Source organism: Ascaphus truei, chromosome 1 (genome assembly GCF_040206685.1).
Source record: "Ascaphus truei isolate aAscTru1 chromosome 1, aAscTru1.hap1, whole genome shotgun sequence".
Classification (NCBI taxonomy): Eukaryota; Metazoa; Chordata; class Amphibia; order Anura; family Ascaphidae; genus Ascaphus; species Ascaphus truei.
This window is the reverse complement of record NC_134483.1, coordinates 214,466,883-214,481,882: the sequence shown is the minus strand read 5'-3', so window position 1 is coordinate 214,481,882 and position 15,000 is coordinate 214,466,883. Positions and strand designations below refer to the sequence as shown.

Here is a 15,000-nt window from a genome sequence, read left to right as displayed (position 1 = left end):
ACACACACACACACACACCTCTCTTAGATCAGCATCAGCACATCCTCTCCCCCTCTCCCTGGTACTAAGCCCCGCCCCCGCATCCTGCTATTGAAAAAAAAAAAATACTCACTGCATCCTCCTCATGCTGCTGCTGCTGCCCCCGCGTACCGCAAAACCCGGGGGCGGGGAGGGGGGAGTAGGAGGAGGAGGAGGGGGAGGGAGGGAGGGGGGGGGTGAATCGCTGCCATTTAAAAAAAAATTAACTTTTTTTTATTATTTATTTATTTATTTAATTAAGTGGCGCCCGGCCGGAGTCATAGCGGGCCGCACAGAGAGGCCAGGCGGGCCGCATGTTGTGCAGCCCTGTGGTAGAGGATAAGGTAAAACAAATATACTGTACAATCAGCGAGCTTCTCCATATAAGGAGCATGCAGCTAGTGAAGGAATTGGCCATACAAATGACCCAGTCACTGTCATTCACCCACCCACCCAGTCACTGTCTCCCACCCAATCACTGTCTCCCATTCACCCACCGTCATTCACCCACCGTCATTCACCCACCGACCGTCATTCACCCACCCACCCACAGTCAACATTGACCCACCAACCGTCATTCAACTGTCATTCACCCACCCACTGTCATTCACCCACCCACCCACTGTCTTTTAACTGTCTTTTAACCAAACTGTCTTTTAACTGTCTTTTAACCACCCACCCACCGTCTTTTAACTGTCTTTTAAACTGTCTTTTAACCACCCACCCACCCACTGTCTTTTAACTGTCTTTTAACCACCCACCCACTGTCTTTTAACTGTCTTTTAACCAAAGCTGTCTTTTAACTGTCTTTTAACCACCCACCCACCCACTGTCTTTTAACCACCCACCCACCCACTGTCTTTTAACTGTCTTTTAACCACCCACCCACCGTCTTTTAACTGTCTTTTAACTGTCTTTTAAACACCCACCCACCCACTGTCTTTTAACTGTCTTTTAACCACCCACCCACTGTCTTTAAAACTGTCATTTACCCACCATAAAACATTTATTTGTATTTTTTTTTAAATCAAACTGTAATTACATTAACCCATGAAGCATCAGATTAATTAAAATACTCAATATTTCACGCCATTTTTATTCGAGATTGCAAAGGAGAAAGTTCTGAGGCAGGGAGGCCTGTTAGCAGGATATTATAATAATTCTGACGGTAGAGGATAAGGTAAAACAAATATACTGTACAATCAGCGCGCTTCTCCATATAAGGAGCATGCAGCTAGTGAAGGAATTGGCCATACAAATATCCCTTTGGGATAGCAATCAATGGGGAATATGTATATGTGTATGGTGTAAGGATAAGGGCATGAATTAGAGTTCTAGTAGTAGATTAACAGAGGTAAGGGCGTATTTTGTCAATGTAACGGAGCAAGAAGCAGCACATTTTAGCCATGATGTGAATGGAGAAGGAAAGGGAGGAGTCAAATGTCACTCATAGGCAATGTGCTTTGGCAACAGGGTAGATGGTAGTACAGTATACTGTGATGGAGAAAGGGGTTATTAGGACAGATTTAGGGGGAAATATAAGTAGCTTAGTTTTAGATATTTTAAGATTAAGGCGATGGGGCATCGTCGACGAGGATATTGGAGGCAATCAGAGACTTGGGACTGAATTGCCGGTGTGAGGGCAGGGGTCGATAAATATCTGTGCATCATCTGCATAGAGATGAGACCGCAGGCAAAAAAATGTTGATGGTGGTTGACCAAGTGATGATGTATAGAGAGAGAGAAAAGGAGAGGTCCCAGAACAGAGTGCTAAGGTATACCAACAGACAGATCAAGAAAAGACATCATGTTGGCAACAGAACCCGAAAATGTGCGATTTTTAGAGTTATGATGAGAACCCGTATAGAACTTTATTGTGGATATAAAGGAGAGAGATGTCAACAGTATAGAAGTTGGGATTAAGATGCGAAAATTATGAAACTGTTAAATTTTGGACTTCACATTTATTAGAAACACCTTGTTCATGAGGAAGCCTGTTGAACTTAGAAGTCTTTCAAAATATTGGTTCTTATAAACCGTATTACTTCCTCAGAGTTCTTAACTGCACATTATTTATAACTCTGTGCGCAGGATATACTTAAAAACAAGAGGTAACTCTCAATGTATTACTTCCTGGTAAAACATTTTTATAAATAAAACTTCGGATGAGTTCCCAGAAAGCTTCCCATTTCAGTTTTAGGCCAAGTATATAATATATCACGGACTGCTTTGTTACTGCATATACTGAATGTAGTATAAGAAATGTTCTTGGCCCTGTAAGACTAAATCATTTTTCGTTTTGGAAATGATTGAAATAAATGATAAATATAAGCATATGGTCTTTGCTTTACACGTTGCTATAAGCAATGCATGAACTTTAATGGAAGTATTTTTCTTCTGCAGATGACATGGGAGGGGAATACAAAATGGCCTTTACCCCCTCTGCTGGAGTCTGTTTTAGGGTTTATCCAAGACTAAGATTATCATGAATTAATTGGTAATAAAAATCCTTGACTATACAAAGTTCAGCAATGAAGTCAAAACAAAAGAAAATCCACTTTATATTTCATCCACACAGCACACACCGCCTCTTTAAGTTCATTATCTCTGACACCAAACTGTTTAAACAGCAGATAAGATCCCAAATGTGGACATATTGTTAATGCTCCATCATGCTTTATTGAAAATGGAACATGAAGAGATCTCCTTTGATTCACAGCTTGGCCCTTATGCAAAGTAAACCCACTAAGTGTGGCACCTTTTTGCTTCTGTCCATTAAAGACCTTTCTTTGAATAACACAGAGCCAACTCCATTTGGGCGGTGGCTTCAGTCGTGCAAAAATACTGGTTTCATTTGAATCTGGTTGCCTGAAAGACCAGATACGAAGATGGTCAGTAAGCACTAGCAAATTCAATCTCGCAATGGTGGACAAGGGTAAGAGGATTTCCCAAATCCTCACAGTGCAAACCCACGCATGGTAATGCTATAAATCAGTGTCCCCCATTCCCACGCATGAGAGAACCCAACAAACGGAGAAAACGGGGAAAGACAAACACACCAAAGGAACACAGGCACTGAAAGGAATCCGTGCTCAAAACAGTGTAAACTAGAGCAGCTAAAATAGCTACTAAACACCGATATCCAAGAATAAGGGGGCTATATATCGGGCACTGCGGCTCTTCACACCCGTTCCCACGAGAGTGGTACTTGGCTTTTAAATAATCCTTTTGTTTTTTTCAAAAATGCTGCACAGGTCCAACCCTGAAAGACCAGATTCCATCCGTATAGCGTAACAAACACACTTATAAAATAAGTTGGAATGGATGTATGAAGCTGTAGTAGTAATACTCACTTTTTATTCTTCTAACGCTGACAATGTACATGGTTTACAATGGACTTTATTTGAGTCACTGAGGTAAGGATCCCTGGAATTGTCTTTATCCATGGACCATGTTGATCTTAGCGGAGTAAAGAATATATGGTAACATACTGCTTGCCATCGTAATTATTTTGCATCTAGGCTAAATAAATGTGTGTGATTTATATAAATATATTTTTGAAGTCTAATGGATTTGGCGAGCGGATGTTTACAGAGTTGTATTGCTAACTTAAATATCAGACAGACTTAAATGATCCTTATTTTTTGGTTAATAGAAATAAAATTGTTTACTGTATTTATTTCTTCAGATTGCAGCTTCATACGGCAATGTAATTTGTATCTTTGAGCCAGTGAATTTGTTGAAACAAAAGAATGCTCAGTCACATGTAAGTATTTCGGAATCAATAGATCTTCTCCAGTTCTACTGTCCAATTTGTATCTGTTTTGCATGTATTCCTTTTATCGAGAGATTATACAACATTTACAAGTTTGACTTCTACATTCCTATATTTGTATAGCTTTGTTAGGCTCTGTGTCCGTCTCCCAGCTGCTAAATAGTTTTTAACTCCATTTTGTCCCACATTTTCTGGTAATTGAGGGATATGTTTTGTGATTGCTCTAGTACTGTAATCTTGTTACACTTTGTGGAGAAAAATGTATTGTTTTCCAGGATAGACAAGTGGCAAAAATGTCCATAAACCAACTTTGTTGTTGATGAGCCCTGCATAGTCCTGAAACGTTCTGGTTCTATACCTCGCTGTGGGTGGTGGAGGGATGGATATACATATATATTCTTTTTATTTTTTCTTCTGAAATATTATTTTGATAATCTGGATGAATATATAGGGTAATAATTATTGTGACATATCCTCGAGTGCCTGGACTGCTTTTCTCTTATAAACCCAACAAGATCATGCATACCATCCAAAACAGGAAGTTTAAATTAGAAGCAAGTATATTAGATTCCCCTTTGTTGCTGAGTAATTCACAATTCCATCTGATCATTTGATAAATGCATAAACTAGAGTTTTACAGATGGTAAGGTGATATTCCCCACAGGCTGGAAGCAGACCCTCATTTTCACAGGAACGGTTATCATGTGTAATGGAACATGCAGGTGAATTTAGACACAAACTACCCATAATTCAAGTTAGAATAGGACAGGAAAGCTAAGCTTATTACATTTTTCGGCATTCCCTGAATTTTTACATCTTTTCTATTTTCTGTTTAATCTTAATGAGCATATCTAGGTTGATCCGAAAGAAGGATCAGAAAGGTTCCCTCACAAATAGAGCTCTCAATGTGCGGAATACAATGAGTGGACTAACAATAGTCTAACAGGTAAATGCTGTTGATAGGTCAATTAAGCCTATCAGAACCGATTTGGCCAGGAAAAACAATAAAGTTTTATTCAAATATATACAGTAGATTAAAAACACAAATCACATTCAAACATTAAAATAACCCCATAGTGAAGTGGCAAGATCAGCAAAAACAAAACAATAGGTATCCTGATATTAGTATCTGTTATAGTGCTATCAATAAACGTCTTGTATTACAGGATCTAATATCCAAATCAGCAGGTAAGTATCATCAGGTAAGTATCACTCTCCAGCCATGCTTGTTTCGGTGACAGAGCATATAGCGGTGTAACAGCTACGATTCTATTTACCATTGCGTTATTGTGCCACAGTGCCTTTTGCTTATTACGGCCTATACCTGAGTGTGTTCTACCTATTACGGATATATGCCCTACCATAGTGGTGACATTATACCCACGATAAAACAGCAGGGTATATTAGGATACGGTTTTAATGTGGTAATTATACCTACCAACGACGCAACAGTGGGACGTATAGAGACTAGACCACACTAGTGTATTTGGTGAATAGGATACAGTAATATCTACCTTTTACTATCTCTTGATGGTGGGAACAGTACTATATTGAACCATTGTTTCACTAAGTTTTTATTTACCACGACTATAGTGTGTCTGTTAGTAACTGTGTTATGAAGGATACCTGCCTGTTTCATAGTATCTATCTAGGCTGAGAGTGATACTTACCTGATGATACTTACCGGCTGATTTGGATATTAGATCCTGTAATACAAGACGTTTATTGATAGCACTATAACAGACACTAATATCAGGATACCTATTGTTTTGTTTTTGCTGATCTTGCCACTTCACTATGGGGTTATTTTAATGTTTGAATGTGATTTATGTGTTTTTAATCTATATATTTGAATAAAACTTTATTGTTTTTCCTGGCCAAATCGGTTCTGATAGGCTTAATTGACCTATCAACAGCATTTACCTGTTAGACTATTGTTAGTCCACTCATTGTATTCCGCACATTGAGAGCTCTATTTGTGAGGGAACCTTTCTGATCCTTCTTTCGGATCAACCTAGATATACTAGTTATATATCCCTCAGAGCACCGGTGGCTACATTATAAGATTATATACTACATATATGGATGAGCGGTCGTTTTTCCTTTATAGTTAATCTTAATGAGCGCAAACTTGAACTTCTACTTTTACTTAATGATCTATAATCATGGCACATGCCACCAGAATAAGAACAGTCACACACACACTTTTTATTTACATCTTCTTAGGAAGTACGTACCCAGTGGCAGAAGAGTGGCCAAATTTTGCTTGACTCGATTGCACATAATATAACTTGGGACCCAACTGGTAAGATGAAAACCTTTGTAACTGTGTGTATTCTCTAGCTATTGTTTCCAAGCCCATTTTATTTTGTACCACCATATTAAAGTATAAAACTCCCTGTGCTTCTAGTTTTGTTGTCCGTATATATTTTAATATTTACTTTAATCTATTAGGTTTAGTTCATTATGGTAATTCTGTACTGAAATTCCTCTTGTGAATACTGTACTTTTTTCTGTTTGTGTGCTTCACCCAGAACTATGCATACCGTACCAATGGTGTGTATAAGCATATCTGTTTCTCAAGCAGTAGCAAAAAATATCTAGATTGCGTGTGTCACAGTGAGAGAACAAGTGTTCAGCATGCTAAATTAGTGATTTATTGCAGTGTTGTCAACGTTTCATCTTGATAAAGGTCTCAGTGGATGCTGAAATGTTGATAACACTATTAAATCAGTCTATTCTTATTACAATTTGAGCATGCTAGACATTTGTTCTCTATGCTACTATGCTTTAACCCTGGGGGGGGGGGGGGGGGGGGGTAATCGTTTTCTTCTGCTTCTTAAGAAGCACACATTTTTTTTAAAGACCTTATGAAATCTCTACAATATATAGATTTGTTTTGCAAAGTCACTTTTTTCACTCTTTTATTTTAGGTACTCGTCTCCTAACTGGATCTAACAGCCTACAGCTTTGGTCCAATGTTAATTTGGACAGGATATCCGATGATGCCAGCCATGAGAGGGCAGATGTTGACTTTGCAAACTGGAAGTGTATCTGGCAGTGCAAGTAAGTGGGCTAAACGCATGTTACAACAACCATCCTTCTTTTTAATATTTTATTTCTAAATTGTGCCCTGTATTTTTAGGATGTCTGACTGATAGGTTAGTTGTATTTTCATTATTGTGTAGATAATTGGGGGTAATAGAAATATGTAAACTGTGTAGTTAGATAATTAACAGAGCCAGCAGATTCTGGAGGGTTATTAAAACTCTGCTGCGCAGAATTGGAAATTGGACAAAAATAAGTTTATTTTGCAATAATGTAGTCTGCGAAACTGGATGGTGGGACTAGCTCTTTAAAACTTCTTCTTGCATGTTGTGGGACAACCCTTTCAGTGACGAGATTTTATTTGTTGTAAGCCTTGATAATGCATTATGACTTTGGTATGTGCTACATAGCTTTAAGCTTTCTGTGATCTAATTAAAGTCACTCGTTGAAAAATCAATATTTGACTGTACATATAAAGCCACATTCCCCATCTTTGCCTGTCTTAGTAAAATTGAAGCGTACGTGTGTATATTCAGGTAAAGATTTTTTAACTGTACCATTACGGATGTTGTACTGAAATTGTAAAAAGGGCACGCTTGTTATCATATCTGACTTCTGTCTCTTACTCGTACTTTTTTTTTTCCCGTACTGGTCTTAAGTGGACGCTCTAATTATTGTTTTCATACTTTCTATCGTTTCATTGCTGTCCCACTAGGTAGGTTTTGGGAACCGGTCCTGTGGCTTAGCAGAAAATGTATTTGCAATTTAATTTTAATAACAAATGTCATATTCTTCTGTGACATGAAATGCCAGCTTAAAGGTGCAGGTCCAGGATATTTAAAAAAAATTTTTTTTTTTTTTTTTTTTTTAAGTCGCTCTTATGAAATTCAAGGTTGAGGTGGTATATTTTATTTTAAAGATCTGCTGATCTTGCCTGGACTACTTTCATTTTTTTCTCTGAGCTCATCAAGATATTGAGAAGGAATGTACTGTATTGGAGTCTGTTAAATAATTTGTTCTCTTGCGTTGTGATGACCGGTATTTTGCAAAATGTGTGGATAATACACACTAATGTATACATTAATAATTTTAACAATGTTTTCTGCAGGACCGCTTTTTCTGTACACTTAATGAAATTTTCACCTGATGGAGAATTTTTTGCAACTGCGGGAAAGGTAAGCACTAGATATTTCCTTGCATAATCATGAAGTTTTGTTGCAATTGCATAAATTGGCATATCTGTGTGTGTTTGGAGATGTGAGAGCTACAAATTCTGCAGGGAATGATGTGCGTGTTAATTAGACGTTAGACTGTCTCTACAAAGTAGAAGACTTCTGATCAGCCTACAGTATACTCATGGGTCCAGATTGAGGCAATGTTTCAGAGTACATCATTTACATTAGCATTCATGTTAGTGTAGCAGAGTGACTTATGATTGGGGAAAAAACCTGATAAAAGGGAAGATGTTTTAATAAATGAAACATGAGTCGACTTAATTAATTAAGTCAACAATCAGTTTTAATTACTGTCCGTATACCATTACACTGTAATCTTTTGTAATTAAATCACACAATTGGTGTTGGTACAATATACACGTTTTGTGTGTACATATTTGTTTTTGGAAAGACGGGGATTGAGTGCTTTATTTTACATTTGTAATCTTTTAAATAGAAAAATGGCATGTAATTGTTACATGTGGGCATATACCCTTTATTTGTAATGTTTATTTTGAATGTGCTGTTTCAAGGTAATACAATAGGTGCTGTGATTCATACCTGCTTACGTGACATTGTGCCCAAAGTGATGTCCTCTTCGCTCTTGTTGCAGCTTGCAGTGTTAATCAGTGTTTTGCAGGCTCCTCCAGGAGCAAAGATTTTGAGACATTCAGGTTTAGGCTGCACTTATAGTACTGGTGACGGTGACGTCAGGCTGCGGTCGCTGGAAAAATCAAATTGAGATGGCTTCCAGCGATCGCGACCAAGCCGTTGCGGCGTCGTGCTTACTATAAACACACACGACCGCGGCAATGCATTTGTTTTGACGCAACGTGGTGTCGCTGGCACTATAAGCGCAGCCTTAGGCAGTACTTGTTCTTTTAATGAGGTGTCTAAGGCCCAGGACATAGTGCACTCGGCGTCGCTGAGCCGTGCTGAACAGATGCACAAAGCCCCTGCATCTGTTATCAGCGCGGCTATAGTTTCTCCCTCCGCATGCTTGCTGATGCGTGCGGAGGCTGAGAAACTTCCCCGAGGCAGGCAAGTTTGAAATTTGCCGCTTGGGGAAGCGGAGGAGCGGTCACGTGACCGCTCCCATCCAATGGGTCTGCAGCCGGTCCGGCATTGTAAGCACAGAGGTGTGGATGTGTGTGATATGTGTGTGTGTGATATGATGCGTGTAATGCGTGTAATGCGTGTAATGTGTGTGTGCGTGCGTGTGTGTGCGCGAATATATTTATCAAAGTTGCACAATGTTAATAAATAATTTATTCTCACAACATGTCGTATTTTTAAAATATTATATAATATATACACACACACATATACACACACACACAGGTTCCCCAGTGACACACAAACACACAGACCACTTCAAAGTGACACACACACACACACACTGACAGCTACCAAGTGACACACACACAGTGATACCCGCCTCCCAAGCGCGCTTGCTGTCTCCTCTGCCAGGACAGCAAAAAGCTCCTGGTAGAGCGAGCGGCAGCAAGCAAGAGCGAGCAGCAGCACCTAAGTGCTTACTATGTCCCAGGCCTAACTCATTCTACAGTGCCTAGTGGGTATTTGGGGCTTTTAGGCCTCCTTAATGGAGAAAGGAGTGCATTTCATTCAAGTGCCAACAATCACAGGTTCTTTTCTTAGTGACGCCAAGTTACAGGTCCAGGATCTCCTCCATCTCCAGCCGTGTTATTACATACTTATAGTAGTGTTTGGAGTGTGATGTTTGCCCTTCTTTTTGACACAGCAGGGGGCACCACTCCTTTTTACCAGTTTAAAGGCAACGTTTAAAGTTGTGTCCGTGTCCGGCCCAAACAGCATTTCCCCATTGTTTTCATAAAAAAAGTTGAAACATTCTTCAGATCAGGCAGTACCAGTAGTTATTTGTTTCTTTTTTGTTTTAACAGTTAAGTGAAAAAAACCCCCAATCATTTCAGCAGAACTAGTGAACAATAAGACAACTATGTGACAGGAAAGCACAAATAGAACCACATTTAAGCTGTAACAAAAAGGTGGAAGTTGACGGTGTAACTGTTACTCATCCCCCATGCAACATAAATGTTTCCTATGGTGAAGTCCTTCTATTGCTGAATTTAGCAATCACAAACCAAGGTTGCCAGTGGAAAAAATAAGTAAAAACTCGTCACACTATAAACTAACAATTTGTGTTATTACTTAGTTTTAGTTTTTTGGAGGTGGTTTGCTGCTTTAAGATGGCCTTTAATATAAATCTTGGACCAGAAAGTCTGCAAAGCATCTAACGTTCTCTCAGTGCAAAACTGTTCACATTATACATTTTATATGTAAATGCCCAAACTAAGAACATATATTCTGCTCCTTGCTTTAAGGTGGCAATCTCCCTTGAAATTATATTGGTGATACCTGTTGTGGGTAGTTTAATTTCCCTGGCATTTGGCTTGGAAACACCTGTTTGCCTAAGGTGTGTGTGTGTGACTTTATACATACATTATGTAGTCGCACATGGAATTAAAATATATCAGAATAGTTGACATTGCTAAACACTAAAATACAAAGTAGTTGATGGAGGAATACAAAGCTTTATAAATGGAGGACAGAGCTAGAAAGCCAGCTTGTCGCATGTTTTTGGGAAAGAGAGTGTCTGGGATAACGTACCCCACTATTTGTTTTAGCGAGTTGTGAGAATCACTCCTTCTAAAGGAACTATTACTCCAGTCTGGCTGGACACAAGATTGAAGCAATGGACCTGCGGGGCAAACTGCGGAGACAATGTGGCGGCCGGGGTCAGAGCTCGCTCTTGCGGCCAACAGATATGCAAATGGCATCACAGTTTTCCATTGGTGACTGTGGAGGCCACATTTTGTGTTTTTTGTGTCAAAACCTGCATAAAAATTACAGATATATTTAAAATCGGGGGCGTCCCTGGATACGGTGGGACCACCGGTGAGCTTCAGGGGACCCCCTGGTTCAGGCAACAATAAACAAAAGCTGGATAGATTGCTGCTTTAGTTACCTTTCCCAAAAGCAGATGTAAAGATTAATTACTACAAAAACAATCTGTTCTTCAGTTTTTTTGTTTTTTGCCGCCCCTCGCATTGCAATATTTTTTTTCTCACCAGTATATATTACTTGCGGATATTTTAACTGTGCAGTTTGCCTCTTAATCAGAGAAATTAGGATGCTGGAGAAAGCAAATATACACCGATCACGTAAGGAGCATAATTTGTATTGTGTGAATTATCCTTCATTTCTTTTTAGACTTGAGTTCTAGTAATACTGTACAAATGCTCTGAAGTCATCATTTTATTTTAGTATTTAATTATTGATTTCCCCCTCCACCCCTTTAATACAATTTTTATTGTATATACACTGAAAAAAAGAATGTGTATGTGTATTCATCCAAAATGTCTGCATAAGGAATATTACAAATCCTATTATTTTCTCCCACAGGATGACTGTCTTGTGAAGGTGTGGTATAATGCTGAAAGCTGGCATTCTGCAGTTACACCTCCAGTTACAAGCCCAGAAAAGCAGGCACAAGGCGAAGTTGATTTTTCTTTCATCTACCTAGCCCATCCCCGAGCAGTTAATGGCTTTTCATGGCGGAAGACAAGCAAATACATGCCACGGTCAGTACACTCCTGTATTTGGTCGGTATACTTTTTGGCTGCATGGCATCAAAGCCAGGTTTCTTTCAGATCCGACCTTGACCTTATCTAATGTAAATATAAGGATGGATACAAAAAAAACAAATGTAGCTTTTTTTTTCTTAAACTGTGTCACATACTTAAATCCAGGTGATAAGATAACATTTTTACAGTAATTCAAAGTATCTGGTGGTCTGAGTCCGTCATTATTTGCTCTCAGCATATTGCTGCTCAATACTGAGGTGCAAATAGTGTATCTGTATGGACTTTGTGAACGATTCACCTATTGCCAGTTTTCAGTCTAGGTCAATATGGGAATGATTATCATTTCTGTTCGCCAGAAACACAAACTAGATCATGTTTTGGAGATACCAATACATCATTCACACGAGAAATAGTTAGTGTGGGGGAAAAAGACAACTGGGGCGAAGTGTGACAGAATTGTACAATTTGATCTCGGTAATCTGGGGATTCCCCAAACTTAAAGTAGTGAGGTTCAGCTCTGGAGGACCCTCTGGTTACAATTATTATTAATATTAAAAAAAATATATATTTATATAATAATGGGTGTTGGTTAGGGTAGGTTACTGTTTGAAATGTTGAGAGAAAATAAGTGAAACACTGTTTTTTTAGAAAGATTGGGAGAGACAATGAAATAATCATGTACCATATAGAAAACAAATAAAAGGAAGCACTTTTTCACTCTGTATACAATCGACCTCTGAAACTCAGTACGACTGGTGTTGGTGATGGCAAAGAGTACAACTATACATGGCTGCTGGCAGGATGGATACATCTTGAGGCCGTAACTGGGTGGTGCTCTATGCTGCACTCACCCAGAAACTTCTAGTACTTGCAACTGTTCGAGACGGGTTACTGGGCTTGACAATCTATTTGTTCTGACCCAGTATTAGTTTTGCTTTGTATATGGACTTGTGTTTGCTTTGCCATTCCTTTTTTTCTGCAGTGTTGTGGATTCTTTTAAGATTGGGATGAGAACAGCCTCAACCGACTCCCAGAGTTTCATAACCATTCAGTGGTGGCATTATATCTTGCATTAGGAATTTTGTTTTACGTGTTAAAGAAGTGAGGTGTGTAACTCTGAATTGTCTTCCTAATTGTCACTTTTTCAGGGGTGCGGTATGTAATGTTCTCATGACTTGCTGCAAAGACAACGTTTGCCGCATCTGGGCAGAGACCGTGTTGCCCAACGACAGCCTTTTATACGGTGATGGTTTCAGCCAGAAAACAGAGACAGACAGCTTAAATAATAACTTCAAGAGAAATCTGTCAAGTAAAGAACGTGTACAGAGTGCGCTGGAGGCGAGTACTGCTATTCCTGACTTCCTTAACCTCTTTTGTTAAAAAGGGGCTCAAAGTTGAGCACATTTTCACATGGTAGTCAAGATTACAATGTTGGCATTTTCAGTGTTTCTTGAGTTGCAGCAGTATTACATATGAACATCTGGCTGGTTAGGTTTCCTGTCACTGGCTGCCCATTAGGAGAATGTTCAAATGGACATTTGTGTCCCAATTATTATGTTGCCTTCTACAATGATACTTTGTAGCTTAGTATGATTCCAGATTACAAATGCTTCTTCTCCTTAGGGGAACTTAAATGTTCCACTTGTTTTTTGTTGTTAATATGAAGCAGGGTGTCTCCGAAGTTGAACCCTGTTAATTTCCACTCTGGGCACCCCCTGCTCTCCGTGATGCTTGCCTCTGAAGGTGCCACCTGTAGCATCCCCGGCTGGGAAAAAAATATGGTGGTTTAAATCTCCCATAGCTTGGAAGTCTATTGGCCCATGTGCTGCGGGAGATTTTACAATGACGGAACACCAGCAGCACCTACGGAGGGAGGTATGTATCACTGGAAGCAGAAGGGCTCCCGAGCTGAACTTCATGAGGTTCCGGATACCCCTTGGTTCATGCATATTATTGTTTAAAATTTGAAATGCTCCTTTCAAAGTGAACCAAGCTAAACACATCAACCTTTTGCTAGCCATCTAACCCACTGTATCAGTATGACCAGGCTTTTACAAAGTAGCATCTACGGGTTTTTTTTGGCCTGGACAACTTGGGCTGCGCTTATACAGCCAGCGACCGATGACGTCACCCGTCGCCATTGCGAAAGTTGTATTTCAGATTCTGGAGAGGTCGCTGGCTGCAAGGCTAGTGACGTCAGCAAGCTCCCTGATTGGTTTATAGCCAGTCACATGTGGAGGCAGTCTCTCCAAAAATCAAATTCCACTGACTACCAGAATTTTGGCAGCGCCGTCGCATCCACTATAAGGGCCGGCGCCAGCGACAATGCATTTGTTTTGACACAACGTTGCGTCGCCGGCACTATAAGCGCAGCCTATAATTAAATTATTTTGGATGATCAGTGGTATCAGAAGATGTGAATGTTGAGGGAGAAGGGGGTCTATATTATATTGCTGATATTGTAGAGAGGGGGAGGTTGGAGTGCTCCTGGCGGCAAGCTTGGGGGCTTGGTCAAGCAGCCGGAAGTTGGGGCCCGCTATTCCCCCTCCTGATGGCCAATGCCTGAGAAGCCAAAATTGGATTGTAACCTCTACGGGGCGGGGATTTGGTGTATGCTGCAATATACATAGAATTTTGTATGCCCAATGTCAGAAATGGTATTATTTTTGAGTTTGTAACCATTATTGTGATATGTTGTTGCTTGTTGACTCTATGTGCCGTTATAAGAATGTAACGTTTATGTACTAAAATAGTCTTAAGTACGTTTGGGCAGAGTGATGCACTGTCACTTCTGGCGTTGATTGTGCCTGAGACAGTGTGCGTAATGTAATGCTTGTTATAAAAGCATTGACAGGATATTGTTAAACAGGTGGAAGATGGGAAAGCAAGCTTAAGGAGCATCCATAAGTTGCTATGACAATAAGGCTGACATCTCTTCACTTATGTGGCATCGTGTACAGCTGTAGATTACACAGTAGCTCCATTCATTCATACAGTATATGTATTTTTTTCTTATAATACATTTTCTTGACGAAATGCTCCTACCGGCCTTATTTTTGTTTCATGTCGTAAGACATCAGTATTTACTTGTAAGGAATTCAGAAAGCTTTTTGAAGTGACGAACGAGCCTAAATTAGAGCGGTTACTGTTTGTGTTGGTCCAATAAAAGTAATCACAACTTGCAACAGAGATTTTGTGTTGTACATTATTATTTCGTTTTGGTTCTAGCATGTTCCTAATAATTCTGCAATTTTGTATTCTCTTCACAGCTAAATTTAAGGCATTTCCGTAGAGGAAGGAGGCGGTCTTTGGCACTTGT

General features: G+C 39.6%; 1 protein-coding gene across 2 annotated transcripts in view; it reads left to right on the top strand.

The window, feature by feature from the left end:
* The window catches only part of DMXL1 (Dmx like 1), a 121,088-nt gene that overhangs the window by 38,703 nt on the left and 67,385 nt on the right, over positions 1-15,000 (top strand). For both annotated transcript variants that reach the window (XM_075601133.1, XM_075601142.1), the window contains exons 4-10: positions 3,707-3,784; positions 6,020-6,098; positions 6,727-6,859; positions 7,950-8,016; positions 11,500-11,678; positions 12,830-13,019; positions 14,951-15,000. The exon at positions 14,951-15,000 is cut by the window's right edge and continues 119 nt beyond it. In XM_075601133.1, the coding sequence (XP_075457248.1) occupies positions 3,707-3,784; positions 6,020-6,098; positions 6,727-6,859; positions 7,950-8,016; positions 11,500-11,678; positions 12,830-13,019; positions 14,951-15,000 (776 nt within the window). The remainder of the gene's footprint in view (positions 1-3,706; positions 3,785-6,019; positions 6,099-6,726; positions 6,860-7,949; positions 8,017-11,499; positions 11,679-12,829; positions 13,020-14,950) is intronic.